General features: G+C 52.1%; 6 protein-coding genes across 6 annotated transcripts; 1 reads left to right on the plus strand and 5 right to left on the minus strand.

Annotated features, from left to right (window-relative positions):
* Nucleotides 1–861: 861 nt before the first annotated feature.
* Nucleotides 862–2,745, plus strand: Z519_04887 (uncharacterized protein; the record flags this gene model as incomplete). The annotated part of the gene is made up of 3 exons (XM_016762630.1): nt 862–1,185; nt 1,246–1,342; nt 1,394–2,745. 3 exons carry the CDS (start codon nt 862–864, stop codon nt 2,743–2,745), a joined length of 1,773 nt encoding a protein of 590 aa, XP_016621577.1.
* A 926-nt stretch (nt 2,746–3,671) lies between these two features.
* On the minus strand, nt 3,672–5,512 carry Z519_04888 (uncharacterized protein; the record flags this gene model as incomplete). Its single annotated transcript, XM_016762631.1, has 5 exons — nt 3,672–4,762; nt 4,813–4,910; nt 4,964–5,046; nt 5,112–5,248; nt 5,311–5,512. 5 exons carry the CDS (start codon nt 5,510–5,512, stop codon nt 3,672–3,674), a joined length of 1,611 nt encoding a protein of 536 aa, XP_016621578.1.
* Nucleotides 5,513–6,007: 495 nt separating this feature from the next.
* Nucleotides 6,008–8,028, minus strand: Z519_04889 (uncharacterized protein; the record flags this gene model as incomplete). Its single annotated transcript, XM_016762632.1, has 4 exons — nt 6,008–6,400; nt 6,472–7,074; nt 7,131–7,624; nt 7,686–8,028. The coding sequence occupies 4 exons, from the start codon at nt 8,026–8,028 to the stop codon at nt 6,008–6,010; spliced, it is 1,833 nt and encodes a 610-aa protein (XP_016621579.1).
* A 632-nt stretch (nt 8,029–8,660) lies between these two features.
* Z519_04890 (uncharacterized protein) lies at nt 8,661–9,233 on the minus strand (the record flags this gene model as incomplete). Its single annotated transcript, XM_016762633.1, has 1 exon — nt 8,661–9,233. One exon carries the CDS (start codon nt 9,231–9,233, stop codon nt 8,661–8,663), a length of 573 nt encoding a protein of 190 aa, XP_016621580.1.
* Nucleotides 9,234–12,702: 3,469 nt separating this feature from the next.
* Z519_04891 (uncharacterized protein) lies at nt 12,703–14,797 on the minus strand (the record flags this gene model as incomplete). The annotated part of the gene is made up of 2 exons (XM_016762634.1): nt 12,703–13,182; nt 13,271–14,797. 2 exons carry the CDS (start codon nt 14,795–14,797, stop codon nt 12,703–12,705), a joined length of 2,007 nt encoding a protein of 668 aa, XP_016621581.1.
* A 950-nt stretch (nt 14,798–15,747) lies between these two features.
* Nucleotides 15,748–16,923, minus strand: Z519_04892 (uncharacterized protein; the record flags this gene model as incomplete). Its single annotated transcript, XM_016762635.1, has 3 exons — nt 15,748–15,914; nt 15,965–16,498; nt 16,545–16,923. The coding sequence occupies 3 exons, from the start codon at nt 16,921–16,923 to the stop codon at nt 15,748–15,750; spliced, it is 1,080 nt and encodes a 359-aa protein (XP_016621582.1).
* Between the last annotated feature and the right edge of the window lie 478 nt (nt 16,924–17,401).

The raw sequence follows: 17,401 nt of genomic DNA on the forward strand, positions 1-17,401 counted from the left end.
TGTGCCCACGGGGGCCTGGAATGAGACTCGACCAGCCCAAGAGTGGAGTGAAAAAGGTGTCAGAATGCCCGTGATGGCGTGCTTTGTCCGTCCAAGATGTCGGTTGTCCTTCAACATCAAGCTTGCAGTCTTTCTCCACCAATCGGTACTTTCCTCGCAAACCCTATCTCCACCACGTCGTGTGCTTCTTCAACGGTGTAGCGAACCAAGCATGGGAAGTCAATCTAAAGATGTCGGTTTCTTGTCTTTGAGGCCTTTGCGTGGCCGCCTTTGGTACACGTCGTACCATGAACCTTGATATCTGACCTGCAGGATGGCGGCTAGTTGAACGTGCCTCCCGGGCTAAGGTACTGGAATAAACAGTCCTGCAACACAGCTGCCAGTTGCAGATTCTGCTGACTACATTGGATCGACAAGCCTGGGACGCCAAGTATAGTCAGATGGAGCGGCACATGGCCGGAGCGGCAGCATTCTCGAGGGCGAGTGAACGTCGCAGCATACTGGCCGAGAACCACTGGCTGACCACTTCATGAACGGCAAGGTACAGTCCTAACAGGACATGTTTTCAATCACGCAATCTTCCCACGATTTGACTACACCATCCACCATGGCCCAGCTTGGTGTGGCAATGGTCTCGGGGAGGAAAAAAAAAGTAGAAACAAAAGAGCCGGCGTCGTCTAGAACTCGTCTCCGCAGCCCGTACCTCGCCGAGAGGCTATAATGCTGAAAGGTCTTCCATCCGAGAGGTGGCGGAAGAAAGTGGTTCATATTCTATATAACCCATCTGCTCTGCCCTAGTCCCCTGTCTTGGATATTGTCACACAGCAACCCTCTCGGGCCTATCCAAGTCTTGAAGTAACAATGGACAAATCAATTGAGTCCGAGGTGATTCCATCCACGGTTGAAGGGAATAAAGAAGAAATAAGGAGGATAAAACCACGCAAGTGGTGGCAGCTCGGCGGCAAGGATGTCAGCCATGTTTCTGTCGACGTGGACATCGATCTAGACTCAGAGACGTCGTCTCTAGAGCCGACTGACCCCTCGCTCGTCAAGAACGTGAACAACGTCTACGAGGCTCCCGAAGCAACCGAAATTTACAAACCGATTGAAGGATTTGAAGGCACACATCGTTTCGATCCCTCGGCTGAATGGACTCAGGCAGAGGAAAAAGCCTTGGTCCGGAAAGTATGTCTCGCACATGACACAGAATCCCCATTGCTGGCCACAACTGACACGGGCTGTTAGCTCGACTGGCGGATTGCGCTTCCTGCTTGCATCATGTTCTTCGCACTTCAACTTGATCGAGGCAATATCACGCAGGCGTTATCTGACAACATGCTAAGTATGGAGGTCATCCCTATGAGGCATCTACTATATACTGACAAGCGGGTAGAGGATCTCGGTATGAACACCAACAATTATAATAACGGCATGACGATATTCTACTGCTCCTTCTTGTTTGCAGAGCTCCCGTCTCAGCTTGTCAGCAAGAAGCTTGGCCCAGATACCTGGATCCCCATCCAGATGGTGGCTTGGAGTGCAGTTGCAGCGTCACAGGCTGCGCTGTCTGGGAAAACAAGCTTCTATATCTGCCGTTTCCTCCTCGGCCTTATCGAGGGAGGTTTCATTCCCGACACCATCCTGTACCTCAGTTACTTTTTCACAAACGCCGAACTTCCGAAACGGTTGAGCTGGTTCTGGACCTCTTACCAATCTACCCAAATCGTTGGAGCTTTCCTTGCCTATGGTATCCTCCATCTCCGGGGACACGGCGGCATCGCCGGGTGGAGATATCTATTTGCCATAGAAGGCGCCCTCACTGGCTTGATTGGTATTCTAACCTGGCTATACCTGCCGGCCTCACCGACTCAGACCGCTCGTAACGCCGCTGCCCGTAACGGCAGGAAGAAGATTTGGACAAAGGGGCTTCTACGACCAAAGAAAGGCTGGTTCACGGAGCGAGAAGAAACCATCATGGTCACACGTATCCTGCGGGATGACCCTGGCAAAGCGACCATGCATAACCGTCAAGGTCTCAGCTTCGACCTCTTTTGGGCAGCCCTCACGGACTATGATATGTGGCCGATCTACCTCATCGGTCTATCGTGGACCATACCGAGCACACCTCCTCAGGCATATATCACTTTGACTTGCAAGGCCTTGGGATTCGACACCTTCGAAACCAACCTGCTGACAATCCCCGCCTACACCCTCTTCATCATCCAGCTGCTGTTCTGGACATGGGTGTCAGAAAAGCTGAACCAGCGACTCCTGCTCGGGGTGATTTCGCAGATCTGGTCTCTCCCGCTCCTCATTGCCCTGGTCACGCTACCACCGCACTTCCACGGCTCCAACTGGTCCAAGTGGACGATCTCGACCCTCTTGGTGGGCTATCCCTACGTGCACGCGATCCTCGTGGCGCTGACGTCGCGCAACGCCGGGTCCGTGCGCACCCGCACCGTTGGCTCCTCGCTGTACAACATGGCCGTGCAGGCGTCCAACATCTTCTCGTCGCAGATCTACCGCCAGGCCGACGCGCCGTACTACTACACGGGCAATAAGGCCCTGTTGGGCGTCTTGGCCTGGAACATCGTCGTCTTCATCGGCGCGAAGATCTACTACGTCCGCAAGAACGCCCAGAGGGACGCCATCTGGAACACCATGACCCGCGAAGAGAGGCTCGAATACCTCCGCACCACCGACGACAAGGGGAACAAGAGGCTGGATTTCAGATTCGCTCATTGAAGAACCCCCCGTCTGGCTAGTTGAAGTTGCGCCCTTGGAGCGACTCCCCTGGCCTTGCGCTGTGCGTGGTGGGGAATGCTATCATATGTAGACGATAAATCCTCCACTGAGCGATCCCGTTTGTTTGTTTGACGAGTTCGTCCATGGCTTGAAGCGGAGGCGAAAGGGGGAAAGGGACATAAAAAATCCGCTGTCCATTGCTCGACAGAGGGGTGTCTTGCCGGCTCTAGTGTCTACGATAGAACTGCTTTCGTCCTCGACTCTTAGCTCCACGCTCGGGGCTCGGGGCTCGGGCATTTAGATATAGAGCATATACGGAGCGAATGAATGGATATTACCTGCCGAGCCCTTCCCCGCGACTTGTGGACCGTTCGTCCGTGCATCGCGCATTGTGCATCGCGATTGTCTGTCAATCTATACATTTCCTGGATCCGCCCTTGTTCGTCTTCTCGTTGTCGGGTTGTGCTTTCAGAGCCTCCCAAATTTGGTGCGCATCGCACCTCTTTTTCGGATCCCGAGATGTCAGCCTATATAATCCGGTCTTGATTACTTTTCTTTTCTTTTCTGTGAAACCGGCCCCCTTCTCCTTTTCTTTGGTATCATTCTTGCCCCATCTATAATCTCTTTTCCCTCATGGTGATGGCGACCAACAATCCCAAGAAAGCAAAAGCTAAGGACATGGCTGTATTTCAGTTGGTATATTAGACGAGGGATTTTCTCAAAACCAACTTCGCGGCCTCGTTTTCTCCTTCAGACGGGATGGATGGGTTGAGGAAGGAGGGGGGAATTCATTTACCGTAGGTACAGCTCAAGCCATCGATATAGGCTCGCACGACGATGTCCCTGATCCGTGGCGGTAAGTGCCGGATGGAGTTGACGCTGGAGACGGCAGACTCGATAATCTATCATTCCGATGTGAGATTGTGTTAGTCAGACCCGGCAACTATTTTGTTGTCCCAATAAAACTCAAGGGTAAGAACGGGAGGGAAGTCTGTGTTGGATGGGGCGGGATGAATTCGCGTTAGCAACAAGATAGTACTACAACATGCCTTTGACCTGTGTTTGACACCATCCAGGCCGGATTCTAGGCTGATTCTCAGCCGGGCGTGAAGAAGTGCGGTGGAAAACTGGATGCCAATCAGAAGAAACAAGTTGTGGCACAGATACAGGGTCGTGCCGGCGATGGCCATCTTGCTCTGTTCCAGACTCGCTGCAAGGTGGATGAACGTCGTCGACTGATTCGTGCCCGAGGCGAAGCCACCAAGGAACAGGTACAGCGTTTCGGCCGGGTGAATTGCGCCACGCCAGCGGAGGAGAACCATCAGATAGCCCAGACACCCTCCCGCGTTGCCGAGGAGCGTAAAGAGCTTGTATTTGCCAGTCTTTGAGATGGTGTAACCTGCCAACAGGCCTGCGGTAGCGTTGCCCACGACGGCTGGGACAAGACGGAGTCCAGCGTCGCCGACGCTTGAGCCTGAAATGATTTGGAAATATATGGGGACCGAGTAGAAGAGGCTGAATTGGGCTGTCATCTGCAGACCCGCCAGCAGGTATGCCGTCAGGGTTGCTCGGCTGGTGAGAAGCTCGATGGGCAGGATCGGTTCTTTGGCCCATCGGCTCTCGGTCAGGTAGAAGAGAGTCGTAAATGCCAGGAAAAGGACCGTGGGGACAACGGTGTAGGCAATCGGAAGATCCCCGTTCAAGAACTCCAGGGCGAGAAGGAAGCTGATGATCGTAGCGATCAGGGTGACAGCGCCCATCATGTCCACCCTTCCGAGCTTTTGCCTGAAGGAAGCTTCTTCGTCAGGTTTGGCTGATTTTCGCGTTCTGTTTGGCAACTTCCACAGGATGAGGAGGAGTCCGAGAATCGTGGGAGGCACTTGGCCGTAGAAGCACCATCGCCAACCGATCGTGTCGCAAAGCCAGCCGCCCAGAGGGCCACCAACGGCTCGCCCTGTCGTGGCAGCCATGTTGACGTAGCTCCTCCAGCTTGCGACTTCTCTCACGGGAACCACATCTGCAGGAGTTAGATAAATGTCATATATTGATAGAAAGCAGCAGCCGCACCGGCAATGATGATAGACACCAGCGCCGTCATTCCAGCACCTCCAATGCCCGATATGGCTCGCCCAGCGACTACATGCCAGTATTCTTGACCGATACCGCTGCGGGATGTAAGTAGGGATGCTCGCCACGTTCAACCCTTGGAGGCACGCACCAAAGGAAACATCCTGCTGCAAAGAAAATATAGGACACGCTCAGGTTACTTCGTCGGCCAAATATGTCGCTCAACTTCCCGTACTGTTATAGTCGGAGACACGGGTCAGGAGAGGCTTGACCGGGTTGCCTTTGGGAGGATGTCTTACCAGGGGTTGACTGGCACAAAGGGCTAGCACAAAGCTGGTGACTAGCCACGACGCACTTGACAGAGCATTGAACTCGGAGGCAATTTGTTGGCTTGACGCGATGATCAAGCTGCCATCGAGGTTGGCGACGAAAACACCTTGGGGCCCAAATTAGCATGCCGTGGTCTCATCCATGTGCGGACTCCTTCTCCGGACAAACCAAGCAGGGAGACAGGAACAATTGTCCAGATGGTCAGCGTCGACGAGGGCTCGGCCGCAGGCGTAGGGTCTTCGTGATATGGAGGGAGGTTGGAGGACGAGTGTCGCCTTAATGAGGTCCTGTATGACTGCTGCTCAAAGTCCGACGACTCGGCATCGTTCTGCAGCAGCGCCGTCGTCTCATCCGCAGCAATGTCGCCCATTGTAGTCAATTGCTGCGATCTCGCGTGGGCGAGAGTCACCTACACAAAACATATTTTGTCCCGCTATGTGCGAGCGACACCGACACATCCACTCAGAGTTCCGCGTCGGCGAAATCCAAAAGGTCGGTCAACTGGAGGACACGAAATACGAGGTAGTACTAGGCTGACGGAAGATGCCAGCCGAAGGACGGATCCGCCTCCTGATCACGCAAGATCGCGAAGCGAGCACGTATCAAGTATCAGGCATCAAGCATCGCTAGTCAGTCCAGGATTCAGCACGCTACATATACACTTCCTGGATGTGCATGGTAGCCGTCTCCCTATCTCGGTGTCTCAGTGGACATTTCCGGCACAAGCCAATCTGACCTGGGCATAATAAGCCGGGGCAAGTGTCCCTCGGATGTCTTGGTCTAAATAGTTGGCGAATTTTTGTGTAGAGTGCCGAGCCGATCAGTCGGATACCTCTGTTGCGCCCCTTCTATGTGATATAACATTCTATACAAGCTCACTCCACTGAACGCCTCCCCTGGGTCCAATATCACCAAGGGGAAATGCCCTGACATGCCGCGGACCTTCGCTTTCCAGTATATAACCCTTCTCGCATTTTTCGAACCGGACTCTTTCCTGGTGAAGCTCATAAAAGTCATCGTAACGTGCATCCAGAGCATCTTGGAGATTGTCGACATCGCCGTCGGGATGGAGACTTTCCCATGGATGAGTACAACTCCGTGCTTTGCATGTCTTCAGGACCATGACGAGCGAGTCGAGGCGAGAGATAAGATGCTGCAATGTAGCTGTGGTTGATCGAATCTTCGAGTCTGTGGCTGGAAAGTGGAAAATTGACGAATGATTCGATTTGTACAGATTATGCGTCTCGTAGGGATCGTTCTGAGGGTGGTGTCAGTCCTGGAAGAGTCCCACAGAGGATCATAATCAATGGAAGGGAGCAAAAGGCATACTCGCAAGTCGTAGAGCTCGTGTTCGCCACTACACCAGACACTGTAATAGAGATTATAATTGATGCCGATCACTCTGAGCCCCTTGTAGGTGTTGTTCCAGTACATCGCATTCCCGTACTTGCCCTCTGCAAGCGCAAAGCCCCAATACTCAATGTTCACATGCTCTCCGCGAAGGTCAGAATTGTCGTCAACTTGATCAGTGGTCAAGGGGATAGCCCTGCCGTCGAAATCTTGTCGGGGCTGTCCACCGGCAAGAGATAAGAAGGTAGGCGCCAGATCGGTATGGGAAGTGACAAGATCACTGGAGCTTCCTCTTGGTATCCCCGGACCACGTACTATCAATGGTATATTGATGTCTTCTTCATAGCCACATTCTTTGCCCGGCTGCAGCCGGTGTTGGCCTATGTGATAGCCGTTGTCGGTCGAGTAGAAAACATAAGTGTTCTCGAGAAGATCATGTTCTGTCAGACGAGCGATGACACCATCCACTATCTCATCAACCGCCTGGAGAGCGCGTAGGCGGTCACGATAGAACTCGTCGTTGAAATCAACATTAGTCTGGTTCTGCTTGGGCAGATTGCTAATCCAGGAAACGCCGTGAGGCTAGGTTCTGGTCTTTAGTTCAAGCCTTGCAAAAGGGTCAAGGGGTATCAACTCACCTCGTCTGGATTGAAGCCTGGAGTGCGTGGGATGACAGCGTTCGGGAACAAATGTTTGTGCCTCTCTGCCGGGATGGGAGGGGTGGTCACGATCGTGTGAGCTGAGGCACTGCCATTGAACCAATTTTCCTCGAATTTGACGTTACTGTGGGGAGCATTGGGGGCGATTACCAAAAAGAATGGTTTCTGCTCGGAGACAGCATTCTCCAGGAACCCATACGCCTTCCTGGCAAGGACATCAGTCGAATACTCTCCCTCATGGCTCACCGGTGGCTCTTGATTGCGTTGAAAACTGGCGTTCAGGTACTCATAGGTGTGAGGATCAAGAAGGAAGTCGGAGCCTGTAAACCCTTTGACAAATGGAGAGTCATAGTTTCTCACGCTGTGGGAATTGAACAGTTTCCCTGTGTAATACGTATTATAGCCGGCATCTTGGAGCCATATTGGAAGCCATGCCTCATTGAACCCTTGACTGACGAACTTTGGGTAGCCGCCTAGGGAGGCTCCTAGTTAGAGACCGTGCCAGAAATCTAGAGCCAACATAGAAAAACAAACCATATGGGGGATTGACATCGGTGACATTGGTGTTATGGGCTGCCCTGCCTGTCCATAGACTCACCCGCGACGGGCAGCACAGGGCGATGGTGCAATAGTGACGTTTGAAAAACGTGCCCTGGTCAATGAGATGCTCCTTCACATGAGGCATATAAGACAGCGAGTCCATATGGAGGTCCTGGTCATCTGTCAAAATGAAGACGATGTTCGGCCTGGCATTGGAGGGTCGGTCGGAAACGAGAGGTTGCTGCGATCTGGCCCCATTGCTGCTGCTGAAGTCCGTGGCCAGACCTCCCCCCACGGCTCCAAGTAGCACAAGTAGCGACGACTTCCACCAAGCCATTGCGTTTTCCTCTGTTGGGATGAGTTGCCGATATCTGCTTCAGAGGTACCCCTATTATATGGCAGGCCGTGCTCCATGGACTTGCAACTTGGACTCGTCACTCAAGCAGTTGCACGTGGCAGAGGCGGACCCGTTAAGAAATCGAGGCGGTGAAATTGTGAGCGTCGCCGAGCTTCCACCGGATTAAAGGCCAGATGCTTCTTTCCTGGGCTCCTAACTCGTAGGGGTTGTGGGTGGCTTGCGACCTGCAAGGCTGCTTAGACGTGCTTGTCCCACAGAATGGCGTGATCAGACCGCCAACTCCAATCCTCACTGCAGTCCCGATGGCGACTTCAGGCCGGCTCCAATGCACCGAGAATGGCATCCGTGATTGCGAAACAGAGCCAAATCGACCCTCTTCGACTGGTGGACATGCGCCAGGAAAAGGTTCGTCGTCAAACTAACAGTAGGCATTCGTGCGAAACGGAATGCTTCCCATACCTTGCGTCAACCTATTTCCAACTTTCAGTGCGACCGCTGGGCACTACTTGGGCTTTCTGCGTTGTATTCTGACCAGACACAGATTCCCGCCCGCCCCCTTCAAACATCCGTAGAGTTGTAGTTGCAAGATAACATAGGAAAGGTTCTGACCCTCAGACTCTATTCCTCATGACCCGTTCCGCTTGCTCCGTTGATGGTACGCACTGTTCTAATGTTCCAAGATCGTCATCGTCCTCTCCGTAGTCGCCTACAGGCTTCTTGTTCTTCTCCGTGATTAGGTCCTTCAGCCACTTGTTTTCCAGTTCCAACTGATTCACTTTCTCCTCCAGCTTCGCGTTCCTATCCTGTACTTGGCTCATTTTCCGTTCCAAGGCCTCTTCCCTCTGCTTCTTCTTCATTCGAAACCGTGCACTAGCGGCGGTATTGCGTTTTCGCCTCTCCTCCCTGGCCGCCAATTCAGCTGCGTGGTCAGGGCTCTGGATGTAGTAGTCTAGTTGTCCCGGTATCTGGTGCTGATCATGTCCTGCGTCGCTCGGCGACAGGCCGGAATAAAAGTGCGTATCAACATTGGCGAACCTCGGAGGAGAGAGAGGTTGCAGATGTGTGGCTGGCGCTCCAGAATACTCTGGTCCTGTAGTTATTGTGCCAGTATAAGGAATGGCGGACTGTCGCAAGGGCTCGATGCCTGTGGGCAAGTCTGTATCTTTGATCTTAGGTGCGTTCATGAGATCGTGGGCGACATATTTTCCGGAGGTCGTTGGTGGAAATAAAAAGTGTCGAGGGAAGATAATGGATGTCGGTAAACATATAATGCATCAACCCTGGCCACTGTGTAGCCCCATTTCTGGCTAGTTTATCAGCCCAAGACGCTCGAGGCTTGGTGACCCAAAGTTACTGGTAGTCTGCGCCTGTGAGGTGCTCACTTCGAGATCTTCAATGATTGGAGACCGTGGATCTCACCCTCCATCGCATTTGGAAGATTCCTGTAGAGGAATGATCCTATGCAGAGAGATCTCGATAGCTCTCCATGATCGTTATTGAGCTTTGGTTCCTCATGCTGCCGCTTGCTGAACGTCGGGATCGATCAATAAGCGGCTTGGATGAGCTGCCGTTGTCTCGTTCTCCAAGATCTCTGACTCCTTTGCAAACAAACCAAGCCATTTGGCCTCCTATCGTGAGCGTAAGGACCGAAAATTCAGCGTAAGGCATCTGCAGGAAGAAACCTTCCTAAAATTCCATTGATTCAACCAGCGGAAAAGGCTCCCATATCATGATCGAATCTTGCGGCCATGGCATCTCGGGACTGCGACCAGTGATTGTCGCCAACCCGAATGAAAAAGTGGGCGCACAACTGCTATTTTAAATATAGCTCTTGGTATGGGATGGAGGATAGAGCACCGCTATTGCCGAAGATATCAAAATACGTATTCTAGATACCGAGTAATGGTCACCTTAAACTAATAGTGAATCACCTCTTGTTGCCCGTGCTACCAGGTGCTACCAACCTCGCTACCTCATAGCTTCGTGCTCGATACTCAATTTTGAACTCGGCTGTCGGGAAATTAATTTACCGAATTGCTTGGCATTGGAGAGATTCTCCAATGCCCTCTCGCCGTATCAATATATTTAGTATATTGTACAGTGTGTTTATATGTCTTCCCTCTCTTAGCCTTGTATGCTGACTATAAGCGCAAGAGACCAGGACATATTGGCGGCACCGAAATCCCTCTCCTGAAGCGAATCGAATATTCGCTGATAGGTGCAGCCAGGGTCTACGTATATGTATGTGTCCTTTCTCTGAGCTAAGAAGACCACCAAATCGCTCCTACCGCGAAAAGAACTCGCCAGACATCCAGACTTTTTTCACGGAATCTATCAAATGATGGCTGGAAGAAATCGATGTGCTCTCCCGGAATGAACGACAGGAAATCGAAGCCAAGTCTCCGAAATCCCCGAGAACGCAAAAGGTCTGCTAAACCCACTTCAAAACTATGCCACTGTATTCTGATATCCGGCAGTCATGTTTCTGTACCCCAGGCTGGTTCTTGGACACCTTAAAGTGCAACTAAACCTCTACGACATTCAAGGACTGGGTGGTCTGGACGAAGCGTATGTCTGGATAGCCATCAACAGCAACACTTCAAAATATGCTAATCCACCTCCAGGTGTGGCAGGATACTCCGAAGAGTATGAAAACGGGACCATAAACAAGCTAACATGATTCTTGGTTGGATTGCTTACTCCACAACCTCTATCCGAACACAGGAGATTATGCAAGCCGTCATGCTTCGTGAAGATGATGTGTCCCTGGATCCTAGATTGCGCTTGATCAAAGGCCCGGTATATATATATGGCCCGATAATCGAAATCCAGGACGATTTTGTGAATTTTGTCCATTTCACTGCCAAAGAGTAAGCAATCCTTGCGCATAACTGCCAACGACGAAAGCTGAATGATTTAGATACCCATTCAACACAGAAAGCGGTCCCTGACTCAACTGCGGCGAGATCTATCGGCAAATGGTAATGAAGCGCTTGACACACCTCATGCTACCGCATATCCCTCGCAAAGCCGACTAAAGCACTTGACCCCAAGGATAAAAATGCCAACCCGTCGACGGGTGCACCGATCCCAGAATTGGTGAGCACAATCAGAGAATCGCGACGTCTATGATCGCCTCTGTCAGAATTTCGAAAAAACGTTCTCCGGTACGGAGTCCTCGTCAAGTTGATTCTACGGATCCGAAACAGTTCATGCTGATTGGTAGCGATAGTCGCAGAGCCGCAAGATAAATCTTCGCGGCCATCGAAGCCCAAGACTGCTGCGGAGACGGAAACTCTCACAGTTTCCGATTCCTGCGCAAGATTCCAGAGCCGTTAAAAGACCCCCCTCTGTAATAGGCCTGGACACGCGGAAGGTTGTCCCTGTTTCCAAATCGAGAGACATTTTGGGTCGCCCGTGTTCAAATGTGAACAGACTGACTGTGTTTTTGCTCAGGTCGGCCTTTCGTCTAAAGTCGCCAAAGGTAGGCACGAGGCAATGCACAAACGCAATGTTCGCTGCCCTCTACCAGAATGCAAGTGGTTGTCGTTCAACTCGCAGAGACAGGTGGAACAGCACACCAAGCTCTTTCACGCGAGAGCAGATACATCGATTGTCACTGCTAGTTCACAGAGTGACATGCCAGGCGACCAAGATGTCATGTAGCAAATCCTCGTCGACGCCGTTGAGAGTTCCAATTCCAAGAGCCTCGCCCTTATTTTGGATCAACTTCCACGCCAGTGGCTCGTCCATCTCATGACGCTTGCATACCCGAGGGATCGGATGTCCCGATATTGAATCTTTTGCTGAGTCGCCGAGCAGCAGACGAAGACCTCACTGTTATCGACGATCTGAAAGCCGTCGACTCTATGGTACCGGTTCCCGCACGTCGCCATACTGCAGCGGCCCTTGATGCAGCTCTCCGTGAGCTTCACCTCGAATTGCATAGGCCTTGTTCTGTAATGACACTAGCAACCTCTGCATCTTCAGCCTCAGTCGTGGAATGGCTGATCTGCCGGGGTCAGTCGGTCACGCAGGGACGTACGCACATGTTCAACACCCGACCCCTAGACCACCTCAACCTTCTACAACGCGCTCGAGCTCGAACTCCTGGGGCCCGAAAACCATTAGTATTAGACGTGGTTAGAGTTTTGCTGAATTCCGGCGCCACGGTTAACCAAGAATCTGCTTTGTGAGATCTCTGCGTCACGCCGTTCACAGTTGCAGAAGAAACATACGTCAATGCTGTTGAGCTTATGATTGAGCATGTGGCCACGTTCGAAGGCTGTCACGTCGACAACAAGTCCAAGAGGCTTGCCAATTGGCTATCGACCACAGAGCGAATGCAAATCAGGCTGCTATCCCGTAGCCCGAAGATACCTGTTACTGATTGGATACATAAGCCCTACGCAAGCTCTCGAAATGTGTCAGGAAAAAGCATTCTATAAGTCTCTCTGACCGGTTATTTTACCCGGTAAATCCTTACCTTTGTGACACGAGCAGAGGTGGGCGAAAAGGGGCGAGTCTATTTCCTTTTTATTTATCTCCGACTTTTCTTTCGCTGCCGCTGACATTCGATAACCTTAGCCGTGGGTCAGCTCCGTCGTATGTCTCGAAAGGATTCCAATCAGGAACTGGACGCCACTCATGTACTTATTTGACCGGCTTCACCTCCAACCCTTCCAGCTTTCCATCATTCTCCCAAGCCTCAAGGGTGTTCATGAAACTCTCGATGCCTTCGCCCCAGATGCCCATCCTGGCAGCTTTCATCTTCACCTCCATCGGCATGGCGTCCATGATTCCTTCTCCGTTCAAGTAACCCGGTGTACAGCCCGCCATGCCCGCGAATGACATGCTTCTTTTGAGAATCTCTCCGGTCCACTTCTCTTCCGCTTCTACCGTCGGCTCGATCACCACCCTCTGGCCCGGATACTTTGCCTGAGCCTGGGTGATGATCTGAGCGACGTGATTGCTCATGATGTCGTGCGTGAAATTCTGGTTGCCTGTTGCACCGGCTTGGAAGGGGCCGGGCATGAAGAAGTTGGGGAAATCGTGCGTCATGGACCCATGCAGCGTGGCCACGCCCTCATGCCACTTTGCATCCATGTCTTTGCCGTTCTTGCCGGTGATTTTCTGTGGATGCTTGTTAGTCTGCAACAGACAATGATGGGGCTTAATGGCCATGGTTCTGCTAAGAGCGAAACAGGCAACGGTAGCTTACCATGCCGGCGCGGAAAGCAGGGCTGCCGATTCCAGGGGCGCGGAAGCCGGTGCTGAAGATTAGAATGTCCAACGGGTACTCCTTGTCACCCACGACGGCTCCAGTGGCCGTCAGACGATCCACTCCCTTTCCATCTGTGTTGGCAAGCTCGACGTTCGGGAGATTGAAGCAGGGTAAATAGTCATCATGGAATGTTGGTCGCTTGCACCAACTGCTGTACCAGTGCTTGAGGGCCTGGGCAGTCTTTTTGTCCTCTACAATCTCATCAACCCGCTGGCGGAGCCTTTCAGCACGTGGCATGTCCAGAGCGTGCAGAGAAGCCAAAAAAGCTGGGATCTCCTCCACCGAATACGGCGGATCAGGCCCGCCCACCAGGCCACGGTATGAGCGGCACCTGCTCCACTGATCGTTGACGAGGTTGACATCGGCAGGTCGAGTTGCGCCGGAAAGGTGAGCGGCCAAATTGAGATTCCGCTCTTTCCACCAGCCAGGATGAGAGGCAACGGAAGTCCACGTGTCCTTGTCAGTAGGGTGTTGGCCGCGTGTGTCGACAGAGGAAGGAGTCCGTTGGAAGATGACCAGATGTCCGGCGTGTTTGGCAAGGTGCGGAATGGCCTGAATCGCCGTAGCGCCAGTACCGATTATGCCCACACGTTTGCCGGAGAGACGATCGAGGGCGGGATCATCTGGAGAGCCGCCAGTAACAGAGTAGTTCCATCGCGACGTGTGGAATGAGGCGCCCTTGAAGTTCTCGATTCCAGAAACGGCAGGAAGTTTCGGATGCAAAAGAAGGCCAGACGCCGCAATGACGAACTGGGCAGTCACTTCGATCTCGAGAGGAGGACCTGACTTGCGTTCCTTGGCCATACTGACTTTCCACTGGCAGCTGGGGTCGTCCCAGACGAGGGCGTTGATCTTTGTTCGGAACATTGCCGTATCCGAGAGTCGATATCTGTCAGCAACGGCGTTCAAGTACTCCCTGATCTCGTAGCCGTAGGCGTACTTATGTTTCGGGATGTATTCCATCTCCTCGAGGAGAGGGAGATAGCAGTATGACTCGATGTCGCACATCAGTCCTGGATACCGGTTGTAATACCACGTGCCTCCGACGCCTCCCGCCGCGTCGACGATACGGATCTCAGACGCCGTAATGCCGGCTTTGATGAGCTTGATGGCGAACAAGAGACCACCGCATCCCGCTCCCAGGATGAGATACTTGACGTGTTCGCCGTTGCGGATGGTCACGGTCTCCGACCGCTCATCGAGCCAGGGATCCTCTCGATAATGCTTGAACTGTTCCGATATTGCAAGATCAATGTACTGGGCATCGCCGTCGGGTCGTGTTCGCTTCTGCCGCTCTTCGTCGTACGTCTGCTGGATCTTCACGGCGGCTTCAGCAGTAGCCCTTGCGAGGTGTGGGTGGCTGCCATTGATCCGATCTGGGGTCGCCGCGTTAACTTGGGTTTTCTGATCCCCACCTGGAACTGGACTGTTTGGAGGAATGGCCGTGGATGCTTGTCCGACCATCTTGCTCGCAGCATCTGACGATGGACGGATGTTTCAACTAAAAAAAGCAAAGCAAGGGTTGTAATACCTTGGGCGCGAGGACCCGAGGGCTTTTTAATAGTGCTATGCTCAGCTTCTGAGAGTAGTACGTCGTCTGCGTGTGATGACGGGCAGGAGGTACAGCCCCTCTGCATGGGAAGAGTGGGTTTCACAATTGGTCGCCTAATACAGGCATTCCATTTTGCCTCGTCGGACACGACATGGCCATGAGTGCATGAGCAGGATGAAATGGCCTGCCTAAGGGTTGATCGTACGGGAAAGAGAACCAATCATCTGTAAGGCGCTCTTGATGGACTGATAAAAGGATCTAGAGGGCAGATTGAGGCATGGTTGCTAAGAGTATAGAGGCTGTGGGTCTGGCCTTCGCGGGGGTCAGCACTTGCGATGGCTGATCATGTAACTTGGGGGATGAGCAGCTTCTATATTCCGCATCCCATTCAAATATGGACGGAATCCTACAGGTGACATGGCCTGTCAAAAGGATAGGGAGAGAACTCGGTCTCAGTCGCCGGCACCTTTTGAGGATAGAATAGATGTAGGAATGTACTGGAGAACCTTTGGCTAACCACCGCGCCGAGAATCCTTTGGCGGCTGACGACTACATAAGATGAACCACTGGAATCTGTTTTGGTATCGGTATCGGGTCCATGTCGCTCCTCCAGCACTTATTCGTTACGCAGTACTGTACCGGCGACACAACGAGGGGGCCACGGCTGCAAAGAGCTTTAACACAAAAGGCAAACATAAAATTCGCTTTCGCGTGGGCAGATTTTGTGACGATGGCCAGCTGAAGAACTCATTCAGAAAAGGACTACCACAGTGTGACTGTGAAGCCCGACAGATGCAGTGACTGTTTTGTACATGAACGACTATTCCACAAGACTCAAACGGACATGCCTGGCGAGCGTGTTTTATCCTTTCAGTTCAATCGTCTCTCGGATGATCTCGATGTGCGGTTTTGAATACACTGCTTGCAGAGATCGACGAACGTATTCCCCTGAAGTCATGGGCTGGAACTTCGCAGGCTGATCAGGCGTGACAAATTGCTCAAGAGCCTTCAACTCCGCCTCTTGGTTTGCTACAATGAGTCAGCAGATAGCATTGAAATAACCGATGTAAGACACTGACCGCCTAGGAAGAAGGGAACTGAATACCGATCTCGCTTTGAGAGGTTGAGTACTCTGTGCATGGTGGACACGAAGAGTCCGTTGGTGAGCATCGCCATAGAATCTCCAATATTGACCACAAATGTACCCGGAATGGGTTTCGCCTGGATCCACCGCCCAGTATTGGACAGTACCTCGAGAGAGGGAATGTCGTCCTGTAAAAGAATCGTCAAGAGCTCGTAGTCTGTGTGAGGACGAATTGATGATGGTTCCTCTGATCCAGCAAGCACCCCAGGGTAATGCGCCATCTTGAGAATTGAGTATGGTCTAGTAGCTAGGTGGTCGAATGAATGCTCTTCCAGATTGAGGCCAAGTGCAAACATTCGAAGCAGAGATCGACTTAGCGCGATCATATGAGACATATACGCCTTGACGTTCTTCTCGTAGCCAGGAAGACGTTTCTCTGAGGGCCACCAGTTGTCACCATTGTTCTCTGAGGTGACAGCTTCAGGGTCGGTCGAGGGTTCGTATCCATAGTTAATGCCTTCATTTAATTCTAGAAATTGTGAGAAATGCCGGTCTTGGGGAGTGAAGGGACGTACTTGCTCCTGCAGGCAGAGTGGGGTCAAGATTGATTGGATAGTAGCCATAGTAGTGCTCATGCTTTTCTGTATCATATTGCATTTTCTCTTCGAGACTAAGTTCATGGAAGAAGCGCCTGGATTCTGAAAAGATCGATTTGATGACCTCGTCCGGGACACCATGGTTACTGACATAGAAGAAACCCACATTGACTGCGGCATGGCATATCTCTTCAGCCACAAGCTTTCGACGACCTCGATCTGGATGACGTATATCACCGATGTCAATGACGGGGAGGCTGAATGTGGCTTCTGTGCTGGACGGGGAGAGGACCCGTCGCCATCCTAGTCCTGTCTTGACTTCCTGGTAGCCGTCAGGGCTGGTCCTGATGATATCCATCGTCGAGAGGACGATATGCGATGTCGGCAACTGTCGTCGCTGACAACGGCACACTCATCATTTATCTATCATGTCTAGCTTCGATCGGACAAGCCCGCTAATCGAAGTAGAACACAAGAGACGCCGAGAATGCCAGATATCGAATAGTGTGCACATGTCCGTAGATGGGATCCAACCTTCAGTTGCTGGTTGATAAAAGATCACGAATGGGCTAGAATCTATGTCATTAAAAGTCAACTGCAATTTTCCCGCCATGCCAACAGTTCCCTGGCTCATTGGATTGCGTTGGAGCAGTCAACAATTCGCAATTTGCCTCCTGAATGTCCGGCCTCGTGCGTCCTGACAGACTCACCTACCCACAAACTTTAGGGTGTAAAGACGGAAAGTAAGGTAGCTAGACCTGCCGAACCGCTTGGCCGATTCACAGAAGGCTGCAGCTCGGTTTAAACGCCCTTTTCATGATTGAGGCATTCCCCCT

The sequence above is a fragment of the Cladophialophora bantiana genome (assembly GCF_000835475.1).
Source record: "Cladophialophora bantiana CBS 173.52 unplaced genomic scaffold supercont1.6, whole genome shotgun sequence".
Taxonomy (NCBI): domain Eukaryota; kingdom Fungi; phylum Ascomycota; class Eurotiomycetes; order Chaetothyriales; family Herpotrichiellaceae; genus Cladophialophora; species Cladophialophora bantiana.